The 18,263-nt window shown below is 48.4% G+C and overlaps 1 protein-coding gene across 1 annotated transcript in view; it reads left to right on the forward strand.

Annotated features, from left to right (window-relative positions):
• Window positions 1-18,263, forward strand: part of GPLD1 (glycosylphosphatidylinositol specific phospholipase D1) — a 68,859-nt gene that overhangs the window by 37,345 nt on the left and 13,251 nt on the right. The window contains exons 11-15 of the mRNA XM_058732848.1: window positions 7,676-7,741; window positions 9,395-9,515; window positions 11,796-11,935; window positions 14,124-14,310; window positions 17,046-17,156. Coding sequence (XP_058588831.1) covers window positions 7,676-7,741; window positions 9,395-9,515; window positions 11,796-11,935; window positions 14,124-14,310; window positions 17,046-17,156 — 625 coding nt within the window. The remainder of the gene's footprint in view (window positions 1-7,675; window positions 7,742-9,394; window positions 9,516-11,795; window positions 11,936-14,123; window positions 14,311-17,045; window positions 17,157-18,263) is intronic.

Raw genomic sequence — 18,263 nt, forward strand, 5'->3', positions numbered from 1 at the left:
CAATATATGAAATTTATTGTCAAATTGGTTTCCATACAACACCCAGTGCTCATCCCAAAAGGTGCCCTCCTCAATACCCATCACCCAGCCTCCCCTCCCTCCCACCCCCCATCAACCCTCAGTTTGTTCTCAGTTTTCAACAGTCTCCTATGCTTTGGCTCTCTCCCACTCTAACCTCTTTTTTTTTTTTTTTCCTTCCCCTCCCCCATGGGTTTCTGTTAAGTTTCTCAGGATCCACATAAGAGTGAAAACATATGGTATCTGTCTTTCTCTGTATGGCTTATTTCACTTAGCATCACACTCTCCAGTTCCATCCACGTTGCTACAAAGGGCCATATTTCGTTCTTTCTCATTGCCATGTAGTACTCCATTGTGTATATAAACCACAATTTCTTTATCCATTCATCAGATGATGGACATTTAGGCTCTTTCCATAATTTGGCTATTGTTGAGAGTGCTGCTATAAACATTGGGGTACAAGTGCCCCTATGCATCAGTACTCCTGTATCCCTTGGGTAAATTCCTAGCAGTGCTATTGCTGGGTCATAGGGTAGGTCTATTTTTTATATTTTGAGGAACCTCCACACTGTTTTCTAGAGAGGCTGCACCAGTTTGCATTCCCACCAACAGTGCAAGAGGGTTCCCGTTTCTCCACATCCTCTCCAGCATCTATAGTCTCCTGATTTGTTCATTTTGGCCACTCTGACTGGCGTGAGGTGATAATCTGAGTGTATCTGAGGTTTTGATTTGTATTTCCCTGATGAGGAGCAACATTGAGCATCTTTTCATGTGCCTGTTGGCCATCCGGATGTCTTCTTTAGAGAAGTGTCCATTCATGTTTTCTGCCCATTTCTTCACTGGGTTATTTTTTTTCGGGTGTGGAGTTTGGTGAGCTCTTTATAGATTTTGGATACTAGCCCTTTGTCCGATATGTCATTTGCAAATATCTTTTCCCATTCCGTTGGTTGCCTTTTAGTTTTGTTGGTTGTTTCCTTTGCTGTGCAGAAGCTTTTTATCTTCATAAGGTCCCAGTAATTCATTTTTGCTTTTAATTCCCTTGCCTTTGGGGATGTGTCGAGAAGAGATTGCTACAGCTGGGGTCAGAGAGGTCTTTTCCTGCTTTTTCCTCTAGGGTTTTGATGGTTTCCTGTCTCACATTCAGGTCCTTTATCCACTTTGAGTTTATTTTTGTGAATGGTGTAAGAAAGTGGTCTAGTTTCAACCTTCTGCATGTTGCTGTCCAGTTCTCCCAGCACCATTTGTTAAAGAGACTCTCTTTTTTCCATTGGATGTTCTTTCCTGCTTTGTCAAAGATGAGTTGGCCATACGTTTGTGGGTCTAGTTCTGGGGTTTCTATTCTATTCCATAGGTCTATGTGTCTGTTTTTGTGCCAATACCATGCTGTCTTGATGATTACAGCTTTGTAATAGAGGCTAAAATCTGGGATTGTGATGCCTCCTGCTTTGGTGGTCTTCTTCAAAATTACTTTGGTTATTCGGGGCCTTTTGTGGTTCCATATGAATTTTAGGATGGCTTGTTCTAGTTTCGAGAAGAATGCTGGTGCAATTTTGATTGGGATTGCATTGAATGTGTAGATAGCTTTGGGTGGTAGTGACATTTTGACAATATTCTTCCAATCCATGAGCAGGGAATGTCTTTCCATTTCTTTATATCTTCTTCAATTACCTTCATAAGCTTTCTATAGTTTTCAGCATACAGATCTTTTACATCTTTGGTTAGATTTATCCCTAGGTATTTTATGTTTCTTGGTGCAATTGTGAATGGGATCAGTTTCTTTATTTGTCTTTCTGTTGCTTCATTGTTAGTGTATAAGAATGCAACTGATTTCTGTACATTGATTTTGTATGCTGCCACTTTGCTGAATTCATGTATCAGTTCTAGCAGACTTTTGGTGGAGTCTGTTGGGTTTCCATGTATAATATCATGTCATCTGCAAAAAGTGAAAGCTTAACTTCCTCTTTGCCAATTTTGATGCCTTTGATTTCCTTTTGTTGTCTGATTGCTGATGCTAGAACTTCCAACACTATGGTAAACAACAGTGGTGAGAGTGGACATCCCTGTCGTGTTCCTGATCTCAGGGAAAAAGCTCTCAGTTTTTCCCCATTGAGGATGATGTTAGCCGTGGGCTTTTCATAAATGGCTTTTATGATCTTTAAGTATGTTCCTTCTATCCCGACTTTCTCAAGGGTTTTTATTAAGAAAGGGTGCTGGATTTTGTCAAAGGCCTTTTCTGCATCGATTGACAGGATCATATGGTTCTTCTCTTTTTTTTTGTTAATGTGATGTATCACGTTGATTGGTTTGTGAATGTTGAACCAGCCCTGCATCCCAGGAATGAATCCCACTTGATCATGGTGAATAATTCTTTTTATATGCTGTTGAATTCGATTTGCTAGTGTCTTATTGAGAATTTTTGCATCCATATTCATCAGGGATATTGGCCTGTAGTTCTCTTTTTTTACTGGGTCTCTGTCTGGTTTGGGAATCAAAGTAATACTGGCTTCATAGAATGAGTCTGGAAGTTTTCCTTCCCTTTCTATTTCTTGGAATAGCTTGAGAAGGATAGGTATTATGTCTGCTTTAAACGTCTGGTAGAACTCCCCTGGGAAGCCATCTGGTCCTGGACTTTTATTTGTTGGGAGATTTTTGATAACCAATTCAATTTCTTCGCTGGTTATGGGTCTGTTCAAGCTTTCTATTTCCTCCTGATGGAGTTTTGGAAGAGTGTGGGTGTTTAGGAATTTGTCCATTTCTTCCAGGTTGTCGAATTTGTTGGCATATAATTTTTCATAGTATTCCCTGATAATTGTTTGTATCTCTGAGGGATTGGTTGTAATAATCCCATTTTCATTCATGATTTTATCTATTTGGGTCATCTCCCTTTTCTTTTTGAGAAGCCTGGCTAGAGGTTTGTCAATTTTGTTTATTTTTTCAAAAAACCAACTCTTGGTTTCGTTGATCTGCTCTACAGTTTTTTTAGATTCTATATTGTTTATTTCTTCTCTGATCTTTATTATTTTCTTCTTCTGCTGGGTTTAGGCTGCCTTTGCTGTTCTGCTTCTATTTCCTTTAGGTGTGCTGTTAGATTTTTGTATTTGGGATTTTTCTTGTTTCTTGAGATAGGACTGGATTGCAATGTATTTTCCTCTCAGGACTGCCTTCGCTGCGTCCCAAAGCGTTTGGATTGTTGTATTTTCATTTTCGTTTTCTTTTTTCTTTTCTTTCTTTTTTTTTTTAACGTTTATTTATTATTGAGAGACAGAGCATGAGCAGGGAAGGGGCAGAGAGGGGGAGACACAGAATCCAAAGCAGGCTCCAGGCTCTGAGCTGTCAGCACAGAGCCTGATGTGGGGCTTGAACTTGTGAATTGTGAGATCATGACCTGAGCCCAAGTCGGACGCTTAATTGACTGAGCCACCCAGGTGCCCCTTGTTGTTCACATTTCTGCTGTGTTGGTTGTGATCTCTCCTATTTCATTCTTGATTTTATTTACTTGGGTCCTTTCCTTTTTCTTTTTGACCAAACTGGCTAGGGGTTTATCAATTTTGTTAATTTTTTCAAAGAACCAGCTCCTCGTTTCACTGATATATTCTGTTATTTTTGGTTTTGATAGCATTGATTCCTGCTCTAATCTTTATTATTTCCTGTCTTCTGCTGGTTTGGGGTTTTATTTGCTCTTCTTTTTCCAGCTTTTTAAGGTGTAAAGTTAGGTTTGTATCTGTGACCTTTCTTCCTTCTTTAGGAAGGCCTGGATTGCTATATACTTTCCTCTTTGACCTCCTTTGCTGCATCCCAGTGGTTTTGGGTTGTGGTGCTATCATTTTCATTGGCCTCTATGTACTTTTTAATTTCCTCTTTAACTTCTTGGTTAGCCCATTCATTCTTTAGTAGGATGTTCTTTAGTCTCCAAATATTTGTTGTCTTTCCAAATTTTTTCTTGTGGTTGATTTCAAGTTTCATAGTGTTGTGGTCTGAAAATATGCACGGTATGATCTCAATCTTTTTGTACTTGTTGTGGGCTGATGTGTGTCCCAGTATGTGATCTATTCTGGAGAATATTCCATGTACACTGGAGAAGAATGTGTATGCTACTCCTTTAGGATGAAATGTTCTGAATATATCTGTTAAGTCCATCTGATCCAGTGTGTCATTCAAAGCCATTGTTTCCTTGTTGATTTTCTGCTTAGATGATCTGTCCATTGTTGTCAGTGGGGTACTGAAGTCCCCTACTATTAGGGTATTATCAATGAATTTCTTTATGTTTGTAACTAATTGATTTATATAGTTGAGTGGTTTCATTTTGGGGGCATGTATATTTACAATCATTAGATCTTCTTGGTGGATGGACCCCTTAATTATGATATAATGCCCTTCTGCATCTCTTGATACAGTCTTTATTCTAAAGTCTAGATTGTCTGATATAAGTAAGTATGGCTACTCCGGCTTTCTTTTGTTGACCATTAGCATGATAGATTGTTCTCCATCCCCTTACTTTCAATCTGAACGCGTCTTTAGGTCTAAAGTGGGTCTCTTGTAAACAGCATATAGATGGATCTTGTTTTCTTATCCGTTCTGATACCCTCTGTCTTTTGATTGGAGCGTTTAGTCCATTGACATTTAGAGTGAGTACTGAAAGATAGGAATTTATTGCCAATGTGTTGCCTGTAGAGTTGGAGTTTCTGGTGGCATTCTCTGTTCCTTTCTAGTCTTTGTTGCTTTCGGTCCTTTTAGTTTTGTTTCATCCTTTCTCCCCTCAGAGAGTCCCCCTTAAAATTTCTTGCAGGGCTGGTTTAGTGGTCACACACTCCTTTAATTTTTGTTTGTCTGGGAAACTTTTAATGTCTCCTCCTATTTTGAATGACAGCCTTGCTGGATAAAGAATTCTTGGCTGGATATTTTTTTTGATTCAGCACATTGAATATATCCTGCCACTCCTTTCTGGCCTGCCAAGTTTCTGTGGATAGGTCTGCTGCAAACCTGATCTGTCGTCTTTTGAAGGTTAAGGACTTTTTTTTCCCTTGCTGCTTTCATGATTCTCTCCTTGCCTGAGTATTTTGTGCATTTGACTATGATACGCCTTGTTGATAGTTCGTTTTTGTTCAATCTAATGGGAGTTCTCTGTGCTTCCTGGATTTTGATGTCTGTGTCTTTCCCCAGGTTAGGAACCTTTTCTGCTATGATTTGCTCATATAAATCTTCTACCCCTTTTTCTCTCTCTTCATCTTTTGGGACCCCTATGATTCAGATGCTTAAAAAAATTTTTTAATGTTTATTTTTGGGGGGGAAGGAGGGGAAGAGAGAAAGGGAGACACAGAATCCGAAGCAGGCTCTAGGCTCTGAGCTGTGAACACAGAGCCTGAAGTGGGGCTCGAACTCATGGACTGTGAGATCATGACCTGAGCTGAAATCATGAGTTGGATGCTTAACCACCCAGGCTCAGTTTTATTTTTGAGAGAGTGTAAGCAGAGGAGGGGCAGAGAGAGAGGGACAGAGGATCTAAAGCAGGCTCCAAGCTGTCAACACAAAGCCCAATGTGGGGCTTGAACCCATGAATCGTGAGATTATGACCTGAGTCAAAGTTGGACGCTTAACTGAGTGGGCCACCCAGGCACCCCTAAAGATTTTATTTTTAAATAATCTCTATACTCAACATGGGGCTCGAACTCACAACCCCGAGATCAAGAGTCTCATGCTCTTCCGCCTGAGCCAGCCAGGTGCTCCAACATTTATTTGTTTTATAAAATCCATGTGTAATGATCCTCAAGTGGAGAATAGTTTTGGCGTTTGTTTGGGGTAGGTTGTCCAAATAGTTATGGACAGCCAGAACTTACTCTTTAAAAATTTTTTTTTTTTTTTTTTTTTTAAAGAATATTTTTTTTTAATGTTTTTTATTTATTTATTTTTGGGACAGAGAGAGACAGAGCATGAACGGGGGAGGGGCAGAGAGAGAGAGGGAGACACAGAATCGGAAACAGGCTCCAGGCTCCGAGCCATCAGCCCAGAGCCTGACGCGGGGCTCGAACTCACGGACCGCGAGATCGTGACCTGGCTGAAGTCGGACGCTTAACCGACTGCGCCACCCAGGCGCCCCTTAAAAATTTTTTAAACGTTTATTTATTGTTGAGAGAGACAGAGAGACAGAGTACAAGTGGGAGAGGGGCAGAGAGAGAGGGAGACACAGAATCCGAAGCAGGCTCCAGGCTCAGCTGTCAGCACACAGCCCGATGCGGGGCTTGAACCTATGAACCGTGAGATCATGACCTGAGCCAAAGTTGTACACTTAACCGACTGAGCCACCCAGGTGCCCCTAAACCTTACTCTTTAATTAGGAGAACTATTTGAGAAGGAACAGATTTGTCTCTTGATCTCTGTTCTGCTTTATCAAGGCGGAAAATTCCTTGAATTGATTGTCTCTTCACACACAAAGAAAGATTCATCAGAGTTTGTGGAACTTGGTGGAAATATGGAGAAAGGCTCCAAAGAAAAAGGATGCAAATTCAGGAGTGGGAGAAGCAGTGCGTACACTGTCATATTATAAGGATTTCTCAGCGTCCTGATAATTATCTTCCAAAGCAGATTTGTCGCTTGAAACTCTTAGTGTAGCTTCTGGAAGAAACAGTGGAAGAATGGTAGTTAATGCTTGCAGCTGGAGCTCTGCATAATTCAAAAAGGATTTGTAACTGTAGCGTTCTTGCTGTAAGGCTGCCGTCCCAATCCTGGTGTTGGAGAACAGAGCATTTGAGGAAAAACCTTCTCCGAAGCTGAACGTTGGCCCTGAGAGAGATGATTTTTTTTTAAATGTTTATTTATTTTTGAGAGAGACAGAGAAAGAGAGACAGAGCATGATTGGGGAAGGAACATGGAGAGAGGCAGACACAGAATCCAAAGCAGCTCCAGGCTCTGAGCTGTCAGCACAGAGCCTGACACGGGGCTTGAACTCACCAACTGTGAGATCATGACCTGAGCTGATGTCAGATGCTCAACCGACTGAGCCACCCAGGCACCCCTGGAACAGACTCTTGTAATGTAATACTCCCTTGCTTAGTGCTTCCTTCCAGAGGGAGAGGGAAAGTTTACCTCTTAGTTCTCTTAGTGGCCGTGTCAGTTTACAAATCTTTGTTTTTAAAGGAATGAGATGAAGAAAATAAGACCTATTCAATCATATGCGGGCATAATCGGGCAGAGAGGGGTGCCATTGGGAATCCGTTTCTTTTTGTCTCCAACTCCCAGAGGGTTCATGGTAGCGTGGGGCAATGGAACAGGTTCACTGGGAGGGAGGAGGGCGGCCTGAGTCTGGGGTGACCAGAGCAGGTGCACAGGAGGGAGGGGGGTGGGTTCAAAGCCCCACGCTGGGCTTTGTGCCGACAGCTTGGAGCCTGCTTTAGGTCCTGTGTCCCTCTCCTCCTCCTCGCAGGGAGGGGTCTGGGGTGACCAGGGTGTGGGGCTGCCTGTGTTACCACCGGGCTGTCTGCAGTCGGCTCATACACCCTCAGCACGGAGGCCCCCGGTCCTTCAGCAGTGCCGTCTGGCTCCGTCACGAACGCCTCTAGACTAAGGCTTCTGGACGCGGCTTCAAGTGCACCACCGATTCTCAGTAAAATTCATGCCTGGAAAGAAGGTGGTGGAAAAATGCCTGATTCATCTGTGTCCCCAGTGACTGCAGTCTGCCCGAGAACCCTCTGTTCATTGCCTGCGGCGGCCAGCAAACCAGCGCCCAGGGGTAAGTGGATTCCAAAGCTGTTCATAGAGAAACAACCTGCAAACCGAACAAGGAACACACCGAGGGGTGCTCGGTAGACAGGAAGACGGGATTTGTAGACAGGTAGGTGCGCGGGTCCGCCACTTACAGCCGTGTGATTTTCAAACAAGTTGCTTAATTTTTTTTGAGGTGCAACTTCCTCCTCCTGGCAAGATAGAAAAAAACACATGTCCATATTCCCAGAATCATGGCCTGGATTTCGTGCCAGCACGGATGTAAAGCAATTAGCATATCAGCGAGTCGCTCGCTAAGGAGTAAAAATGGTAGTTCATGGTGTTATTACTATCACTGTTAGTACTCATCAACTTGACTTGCTCAGGGTGAAATCTGGGTAGTCCTCGAGGAGACCGGGTGAGCAGAAGATGGTCAGGTGGTTCCTGAGGAGGGGGGCCGGGGGGCCCGACTTGTGTTCTGAGGGCTGGCGTCCCTGTGGGCCCCGTCCCGACCACGTGCGCTTACTAAGCGTGTTCGTATTCTGCACGTCAGTAACGAGAGGGTGTTTGCTCCTCACTGGCTCCAGGGGCTGGTTTAGGCTTTGAGGCCTCATCGTGAGCAGGACAGAGACGGTTCCCGCGCCCCAGGGTATGTGTCCGGCAGGGAGATGGGCACTGAACAAAACTCGTAGACAATCTCAAGCGTCAGGAGGGACGTAGCAGGGAGTGCCCTGACCCCGTCACAGGAGAGCCCTCGGCGACGAAGTGGTGTTTCCACGGATATTTCAGGGTGAGCGAGGGCTAGATACTCGGACGCCGCTGCAGTGAAAGAGAGAGAGAGTGTAGAGCCGCAGAACAGGAGAGTTAAGCCCTCACGGTTTAATTTATTTAAATGAGGTAAGCCTTTGTTTTTTTTTAATGTAACTGAATTGAATGCCTCTGGCTCGAGCTTGTAATGTGTAGGTTGTCAGAGTCCCTACACCGGCTGGCGTTGTACACGGGCCCCTGCGTTCACTCCCGTTTCCCGGCTGCTCTGTCCCGCTCCTCTGCGCGTCTGGTTTGTTGCCTCTTAAAATATATGACTTTGAAAACATACTTTTATTGCACGGTTCATTCCAGTGTGTCTTTGAAGATAAATCCGCGTGCCTGCATACCGGCATCCGAAGCACCTACCATTTCTTTTTTTTTTTTAAGTAGTCTTTCTTTAATGTTTATTTTTGAGAGACAGGGTATGAGCAGGGGAGGGGCAGAGAGAGCGAGGGAGACACAGAATCCGAAGCTCCGACTCGCGAACCCACGAAATCATGACCTGAGCTGAAGTCGGACGCTCACCTGAGCCACCCAGGCGCCCCACCTACGGACCGTCTCTTGACCATTTGCATGAAATGCTGAAATCCCGTCTTGTTGTTGTTACTTTTAGTAATCTGGAAGAACTTCACACCTTTTATACCAGAAGAGTTTGAGGCTCCGGGAAGTAGTTTTTTATAAGCACCGGCTCTTAAACCTTGGAAATGTGTTCAGTAAAATTCTGTGGAATGTCCTGGGAAGGTTTTTCTCTTTCACCTTCCAGATAATAGGATTTCATGGTCTTTCACCCGAGATGGACGTGACTTCATATCCATCGTTCGGGGGCCTGTTGTTTCCTCAGTCTGTCCCATTTTGTGGTTCTCCCTTCCAGCAGCTCCAAAGTACAGAAAAGTGATTTCCATAGGAATTTGACTGCATCCCTCACTAAAGAGACTGGAAAAAATATAAACTATACTGAAAGAGGAGTGTTCTTCCGCGTGGATTCCTGGACCTCGGTAAGAGTTTTCTGTTGCTATGGGCGGGGGGAGGGTGTGAGCTGCCCACTGCGATCTTGACCTGCAGACGTACTGGCTGTTTACTTGTTCACTGAGCGCCCTGTGCGCCTCCAGGCCAGCAAATACCCTTGGCCTCCAAATCTGGTTTTCTCCAGAGACGTCCTGAGATGTGAGTCGGGACCTTTCTGGCCTTTGGCAAGTCCCGCGGAGCCTGAGGTGGCCCTGGCGGATGCTGCATATGAAATCCATCCATGTGATCATCTTTTAAGTGTCAGACAGTTTGGGGCGTCTGGGTGGCTCAGTCAGTTAAGCGTCCAACTTCGGCTCTGGTCACGATCTCAGTTTGCGGGTTCGAGCCCCGCATGGGGCTCTGTGTTGACAGCTCAGAGCCTGGAGCCTGCTTCAGAGTCTATGTCTCTCTCTCTCTCTGTCTCTCTCTTTCTCTCTTTCTCTCTCTTTCTCTCTCTCTCTCTCTCTCTCTTTCTCTCACCTTCCCCTCACCTTCCCCTGCTGATGCTCTGTCTCTGTCCCTCAAAAATTAATAATAAAAAAAAAACGTTAAGTGTCAGACACTCAACTGGGTGTGTAAGATGAAAGGGAAATAGACTGTGACCTTGAGAAAAGGTGTCTAATTGGGGTGATAAGTACACAGATAATCATATGTACGTAGTATGCAACAAACAACGTGGGTGGGCAATACTCTGCCTGTGAGACAAAACTTCCCTCTTTGACTTAGGCCTTGAACAGGAGGTTATATTTCATCAGTGAGCATGTATCTCTGTGGGTTGGGAAAGTTTGGGGGATATTTGGAAATACGGGTAGACTTTTTGGCCTGGAAAACAAGACAAGGGATATAAGGTACTCGGAGAGGTTTGGGAAGGCACTGGACTGTGAAAGAGCTCTTAACGCTGGGAGAAGGGTTCACGTGACATCGTCTAAACGGCGCCTCTGGGAGTTGGGCAAGGGCCTGGGCGGGTCTGTTCTGTGGGGGTGCAAGCAGTGCCGACACGGGGGACGGGCTGCAGCCGCCCCGAGAAGGGCCCCTTACCTGGGTTAGCGCTCTGCTGTTGCTGCCTTAAAATTCCTACTCACTGTTGAACTAGGGGCTCTGTGCTTCCATTTTGCACTGTGCTCCACAAATTACACAGCCAGTCCTGACCCGGGATCCTCTATCACGCACTTATCCTCTTGTCCTAGTTATTTGGATCCCCTTCATCAAAAGGGAAGTCCTGTAAGAGAAACACTTTATGTTCCTGAGGCCTGTCGTGGTGCCTGGCACACAGCAGGTGCTGATTAAATGCTTCCTGGCTGAACGTGCAAGGCAGAGCTGGGCATTAGGCTGGGCGTCTGTGTGCAGCCCGCCAGGGGGACTGGATGGGAAAACCAGGAGGCACGGGCCTTTCCTGCAGGGCCCTCAGTGGGCTCTTCTCTGGAGCCCGAGCTGCGAGGGGCTGTCCCCCTGCTCTGGCCGATGCCACTCTGCCCGGGGCAGGCCTCGGAATTCTGGTCTGGTCTCGCGACGCCCTCAGGTGGATTTAGAGTTGTATTCCCTGGGCTTGGACGGATCTGGTATGTGGCCGGATTATTCAGGGCCACTTGGGCGCGCGAGCAAGTTACGAACAGCTGAGCATCCCACACGGACGGCCGGTCCCCGCTCCAGTGTTTGGCAGCTGAGCTCTCCCGCCTGACGCGCCTTTACCTGCTGTGGTTTGGAGGGTGTTTGGGGCATCTCGGTGGTGTTCCAGTTCTTGGGGGTGAAAATATGCACAGACACGCATACACACGACGCACACATACACAGAGATCTGCACACACACACCCATAGACACACGTAGACATGCCCCTGCACATGCATAGACACACAGATACACACACAATCAGTTCCATATTGAATGAACTTTTAAGCTATTTTAATCCATTAGCTTTCTTTCATTCTGTTCTTCAGGTTAACACAGAGCACAGACCATCCTGACTTTGGTTCAGGCTAAGCCCCAGCAAACTTCCTTACCCGCTGGCATGAGACCTGGGGCTGTAACCGCTCCCCCCCCCCCACCCCCCGCATACTGGGATAGTGATTGGCCTGCCCTGACTGCCCATCCCAAGTGGTCTTAGCTATTGATTGGAATCAGCACTTTATTTATTTATTTATTTATTTATTTATTTATTTAGCACTTGTCAAAACTGGCTTCCCTTAGACAGTCTAATACCTTTGACAAGAAATAATAGTTTTGCCGATGATGCCATGTGTCTTTACCTGCCTGTACTAATTTTGTTTTCCAGGATTCCCTTACTTTTGCGTACCAGGCTCTGGAGAGGAACATACGGACAATGTTCACAGGCGGCTCTCAGCAGTCGCTGAAGCACGTCTCCAGCCCCTTGGCTTCTTACTTCCTGTCTTCTCCCTATGCAAGACTCGGTTGGTAGGTAGAAGTTTCTCCTATTCCTGAATGCTATCATCAGCATGACTTTCAGTCATTGAACAGATTTCAGATGGCACCTGTTAGCACCTCATATTCCATTCCGGTCACCATCAACAAAAATATTAATTTAATTTCATCTTTATAATAACCACTTGGGGCACCTGGGTGGCTCAGTCAGCTAAGCGTCCGACTTTGGCTCAGGTCATGATCTCACGGTTCGTGGGTTCAAGCCCCGCATCAGGCTCTATGTTGACAGCCTGGACCCTGGAGTCTGCTTTGGATCTGTCTGTCTGTCTGTCTGTCTCTCTCTTTCTCTCTCTCTGCCCCTCCCCTGCTTGGACTCTCTCTCAAAATAATATACATTAAAAAAATTTTCAAAACCCAATAACCACGATCTCCTTAAAATTGGTGAAAATGTGTTTAAATACAAGGAGCTTTCACCTGACTGAATAATTACAACAATAAAGTATTACAGAATATTTGCAAAGCTTCAATGTTCTTGAAGACCTAATGTCACAGACGTTTGGGAATCTAATGACATTAGAAGCATATGAACAGATGGCTAATCCAGTGATCGGAATATCCTGACTTGATATGACAAAAGCCTAGTAAACCATGGTAATTATAAATACAATGTTGGGGATTCCTCTGATGTTAATAATCAACCGAAACCGAGCCCCAGTACATAGAAGTGATTGTTTTCTGGAGGTTTGGGGACACTTCTTTTTTTTTTTTTTTTTTTTTTTTTAATTTTTTTTTTTAATTTTTTTTTTTCAACGTTTTTAATTTATTTTTGGGACAGAGAGAGACAGAGCATGAACGGGGGAGGGGCAGAGAGAGAGGGAGACACAGAATCGGAAACAGGCTCCAGGCTCCGAGCCATCAGCCCAGAGCCTGACGCGGGGCTCGAACTCACGGACTGCGAGATCGTGACCTGGCTGAAGTCGGACGCTTCACCGACTGCGCCACCCAGGCGCCCCAGGGGACACTTCTTTTTTAAGCCACGCTCCTTAAAACCATATGACATTGTTTCCCTTGGAAACATTTACTGACAGCTCTTCTTTTTTGGGCCACTAACGCATGCAGCCCCAGCACAGGAATGGGGGGTGAATGTTGTTTTTACTGGCCGTTCAGTCGCGTATAATGGCTCCTCGTGGCAGCCTTCCCGAAGGAGCCAAAGGAGGCCTCCTGCTAGGCTTGCGGTCACATGGGGGTGTGTGTGAGGACAGGGGGGTGTGGGGATGAGGGAGCAGCATGAAGACGGAGGTCTCTCCGCTGCACCCAGCCTCAGAGCGCAGGGAACAGCAGTGTCTCCCTGGTGCCTGTCAGCCCCTTGGAAACTACTTGTCTCCCTCTATTCTGCCTTTTATTCCTTTTGTGGCCATAAGAACGAGAATAAACAGATGATCTCTGGTCTTTCTAGCTGCCCCAGCAAAGACCTTTGAACCTTTGGGTTTGTCTACTTCTGTACCTGCTCCATCATAGACTCTCATTTAGAATCACCCACTAGGGCGCCTGGGGGGGCTCCGTCGCCTAAGTGTCTGGCTCTTGATTTTGGCTCAGGTCATGATCTCACGGGTTCATGCCGTGTTTTCTCTCCCTCCCTCCCTCCCTCTCTCTCTCTCTCTGCCCCTCCCCTTGCTGTCTCGCTCTCTTTCAAAAATAAATGAATAAACTTAAAAAAAAGAAAGCAAGATCTACTAACTACATTGGACAGTTAGTATTTTTCACAGCACACGGCACCCTGTGCAGCTAAGGTAGAGATACCATATACACTTAACACAAGTTTGTCCCAGACTCAGTTCGTGTCCGTTTGTTACCTGACCTGTCAGAGCCCGTGCCACTGGCTGGGTGCAGTTGTCCTCTCTTGCCAGGCGAGCTCAGGACCACACACAGCTACTCTGGGTTTTGCATAGAGGACCTGAGGATCTGTGAAGATGCTTTTCATCTGCTCGGGTCATAGGGCCCAGAAATGCCCAGAGGCCTTGGTGGCCTCAGTGTCACCGTCGTTGTGTTTCTTGGAGAGCAAGACCGAATCACAACGTAAACTCAGATGTGAATGCTCTCCGCAGTCAGGCAGGGTGAAGAAGTCAACAAGAGGAAGTTCTAGGGAGGAAGGACACAGGAGACCGTCTTACCCGTAGTTCTCAGCAGATACTGCAGGGGGGTCCTCTCTTCTTCCCCGCAGGGCAATGACCTCAGCTGACCTCAACCAGGACGGGCACGGCGACCTGGTGGTGGGCGCTCCGGGATACAGCCGCCCCGGCCACGTCCAGGTCGGCCGCGTGTACCTCCTCTACAGCAACGACCTGGGCCTGCCCCCCATCGACCTGGATCTTGACAAGGAGGCCCACGTGATCCTGGAGGGCTTCGAGGTGAGGCACCCATCTCCAGTTTTTCCTTTTGGCGTCCATACGCCACTGCCTGTCTTTCTCAGCCGAGTCTCCAGAGTGAACAGCCAGTCACAAGAATGACGATAGCAACACACAGCCGTCGGCCGATGCTTATTTTAAATGCTTGTTTTTAGTTTTGAGAGCGAGAGACAGCACGTGAGCAGGGAAGAGGCAGAGAGAGGGACAGAGTGCTAATGGAGGAGGGCAGAGAGAGAGGGGGACGCAGAATCTGAAGCAGGCTCCAGGCTCCGAGCTGTCAGCACAGAGCCCGACGTGGGGCTCGAACCCATGAGACGTGAGATCACGACCTGAGCTGAAGTCGGATGCTCAGTGGACTGAGCCGCCCAGGCGCTCCATGCTTTTCTGTTTTTCAAAGCCCGTCCACTTCATTGATGTCATTCTATCATCAACTGGATGTGTTTAGTCGAACACCTTCTGAAAACACACATATTTAGAAGGGGTCTGAGTAGCCAGTCAGGACGTGATTTCTTGATATTACATCCCCACTTTTTGTAAACCTCCCCCCTTTTTATACACAAATTTTTATTTTGTTAGAATTTCAGATTCACAGACGAGCTGTAGGGACAGTACAGAGTGCTGTACCCACTTTCTCCTAAATTAATGTCTTATGTGAACCAGCACCTGGTGCATGACTGTTCCCTAAACTCCAGACTTTGTTTGGATTTCATTTCTTGTTTTGTTTTTTTTAATGTTTATTTTTGAGAGATGGAGAGAGAATGCAAGCAGGGGAGGGGCAGAGAGAGGGGGAGACACAGAATCCGAAGCGGGCTCCGGGCTCTGAGCCGTCAGCGCAGAGCCCGACGCGGGGCTCGAACTCACAGACCGTGAGATCGTGACCTGAGCTGAAGTCAGAGGCTTAACTGACTGAGCCACCCAGGTGCCCCTCATTCCTTGGTTTTAAGTGGTTCATCAGCAGAAAAATCCCACACAGACTATATGGATGTTCGGCACGGAGTCTGCATTGACCCCTCTTGGGAGCACCAGGAGCCTGGAAGGTTCCCCCGGGACGCCACCGGCATTCGTTCTCACAAGAGCCGTCTGCGGCCACGCTCCTCGGCACAGACGAGTGCGGGGGTTGGGGCAGGACTGCGTGCTCCGAACACCAAGCACCAGGGGAGGGAGCCCCGGACTTGGATCAGAAGCTGGTTCCTGTCCCGGGTAAACGGCAAGACCCCCTGCTGCCGAGTTAATGCTGTGGAGACCAAACAAGATGACGACGTTCCTGGACACATGTCCACAAATGACAAGCACGGGGTCAGGACCTGACCTGACGGGAGGGGCCCTGTATGTGAGCGTTCGTCCGAAGTCGGCTGGCCGGTGTGCGACGTTACACAGTCCCGGAGGGACGGCATTTTTTGGAACCTTCTGACACCACACGAGAAAGCTCCGAAATCAGTCTGCCCGCGCTGTTTGCTCCTGACTTCTTCACAAAGCCACTCCCGTGTCAGCCTTTTGGGTAGGGTCTAACCCTTTGGGCTCCTGCAGACGGGGAGCGAGAGCGGCGGCTGCCGCCTGGGGACAATCAAGGGTCACGCACTTGGGACGTGGAGGGGGCAGCTCTGTGTTCTCATCTCCCAGTGACCTGCGAGGAGAAGGAAGATGGCCAGAGGAAGGCGGGACTAGGGCAGGGACTCCTTCGGTCCAGCCCGAGTCTGCAGTGAGCCTTTCTGTGTCCTTGTCTGTAGAGTGAAACGCACCCGTCGTGGCCCCTTCCTCGTGGCCCACGTGCTTTGTGCCCTGGAGCATTCCTTTCTAGTCTGTCGAGTTCCTGCCTCGCAGGAAGGGGCAGTCTTCAGAGGCACCATGCACGCGGGTGTAGCACCATGAGCCATACATAATTGACGCGGACTCTGGGCCGTGTGTATGTGGCAAACCACTGACTTGTGCAAGACTGGTCATTGTTCTAGAAGTTGTGTAAGAACGGGAGGACGAAGGGAGTTGCGTTTGGGTTGAGGCTGGTTCCAGAGGGTGGGGGATGAAAGGTCTAGGAAATCCGCCTTGGAAGAAAACTGTCCCTGAACGGGCTGGGTTTTCTACCTGTAAACCGTGAGCGGGGGGGATAATAAACGTGCCTGCCCTAGTCCGTGTAAGGTGCTTAGAACGGGGTCCTCAGCAGTGTTGTCCAGAACTTTCTGTAGCGACATCCTGTAGCTATGCCGTCCAGTCGTAGGGCCACTAAGTGCATCGGCTCTTGAGAACTTGCCAGGCAGCTGGTGCCTCTGGGGAGCTGAATTTTTAATGTGTTCAGTGTGAATTACTTTAAGAGCCACGTTTAGCTCGTGGCCCCTGCTCTGGCCATCGTGTGGCTCTAGAACATCCTGAGTGCTCATCCGACATTAGCTGTTGTTGCTGGTGGGTGCGATGATCATTTTGGATGCTTCCCAGGGGGAGTTTGGCCCTGAACGTGGGGCAGAATGCACATTAGACCGGTTTCTAACTCTGCAACTTGTGAGGACAGACCCTCTTCTTCCTGGCACCCCCTCCTCCTCTTAAGCAAGACAGGCTTGCCAAAAATATCCTTAGGGCAGAGCCGCCCAGCGGGGAGTCTGGGCCTCTCAGGAGTGTCACAGGTTGCTGCTTCCTTCCTGGGCCCTGGGGCTCCAGGGCAGGGGTCTGGGTCTCTGTATTCCCAGGGAGTCCTGTGTGCTTCTGAAGGTTGTGGCTCGGCCTGGGGGGAGTCACTTGTGTCTCTTCAGCCCTCAGGTCGGTTCGGCTCAGCCTTGGCCGTGTTGGACTTTAACAAGGACGGCGTGCCTGACCTGGCCGTGGGAGCCCCATCCGTGGGCTCCGAGCAGCTCACCTACAAAGTAAGGCTGATGCTGGGGGCAGGGGGGGGGCAGGGGGGAGGCCAGGGCGGGGGGCCTGGCTGGACAGAGCCTCTGCAGGAAGCGGACAGCCAAGTGTGTCGGCCGCAGTGTGTGCAGGGAGATGATCTTGGGTCCCCCAGTTGGGGTCCTTGACGTGACCACGGGTTACCAGGTGCCACCTAGTCCCTGACTCGCTGGCCTTAGTGTGGCCTCAATTCCACCAGAAATTACTCCCCCGACCCCCTCAGATGCTGGATGCTGGAGGGGGACGGAGATTCCAGCCGATCCGGAGGCCCCGTCATCCCAGCAGAGTGGTGACCTCCCTGGATCTTCCCGCTCATGCACAGACCCCACCCCGTCCCTGTTCCTTGCCCAGACCTGGTCCTGGAATGTGGGCTCTTGTCTGCGTGTACCCCGTGCATGGCAGGCCCAGCTTCTGTGCCATGCGTGAGCACAAAGGTCAAAGGCCCTTCATCACCAACCCACCCCACCGCCCGCCACGAGCTCACCCTCTGCCCTCCCCCCTCTGCCCTCCCCCCTCTACCCTCCCCCCTCTACTCCTGGGCCCACAGGCCCCTGCACACCAGCACCCAGCTTGGGCAGCTCCCTCCCTGCTGGAAAGTCCTTTCTTCCCTTTTCCTTTAGAGGCCACATGAGACCCGTGCCAGAACTGTCCCCCAAACCCCAGTGTGGGTGACACTTCCCGGCCTCACATGGCACCCTCTGCCCCTCATGCCGTGGTGTTGTCATTGCCCGCTTGCTAACTTTTTGGGAGGACAGAGTGTTGTTATTTATCATGGTTCCTCCAGTGCTTGGCCCAAAGTGGCACGTAAATGCTTCTAGAACGAATGAGGATGGAGACCGGCAAGTGAGAGGACAGGAAATGGTCTGCGTCACAGAGCGATGGCACCGTGTCCAGAGGACTGACGGGCTGGGTCAGGGGAGGCCCCACGGAGGAGCCGGGAACCGAGCTGGCCTCGAACGGGGGAGGCGGGCGAATCGTCCTGCGAACGCACGGACAGGTGTGGGTGGCACGCACAGATGAGTGGCAGTGACTGTGTCCGCGTCGGGGGCTCCACCAGTCTGATGGAGGTGACCTCAAAACCG

This window comes from Neofelis nebulosa, chromosome 6 (genome assembly GCF_028018385.1).
Source record: "Neofelis nebulosa isolate mNeoNeb1 chromosome 6, mNeoNeb1.pri, whole genome shotgun sequence".
Classification (NCBI taxonomy): Eukaryota; Metazoa; Chordata; class Mammalia; order Carnivora; family Felidae; genus Neofelis; species Neofelis nebulosa.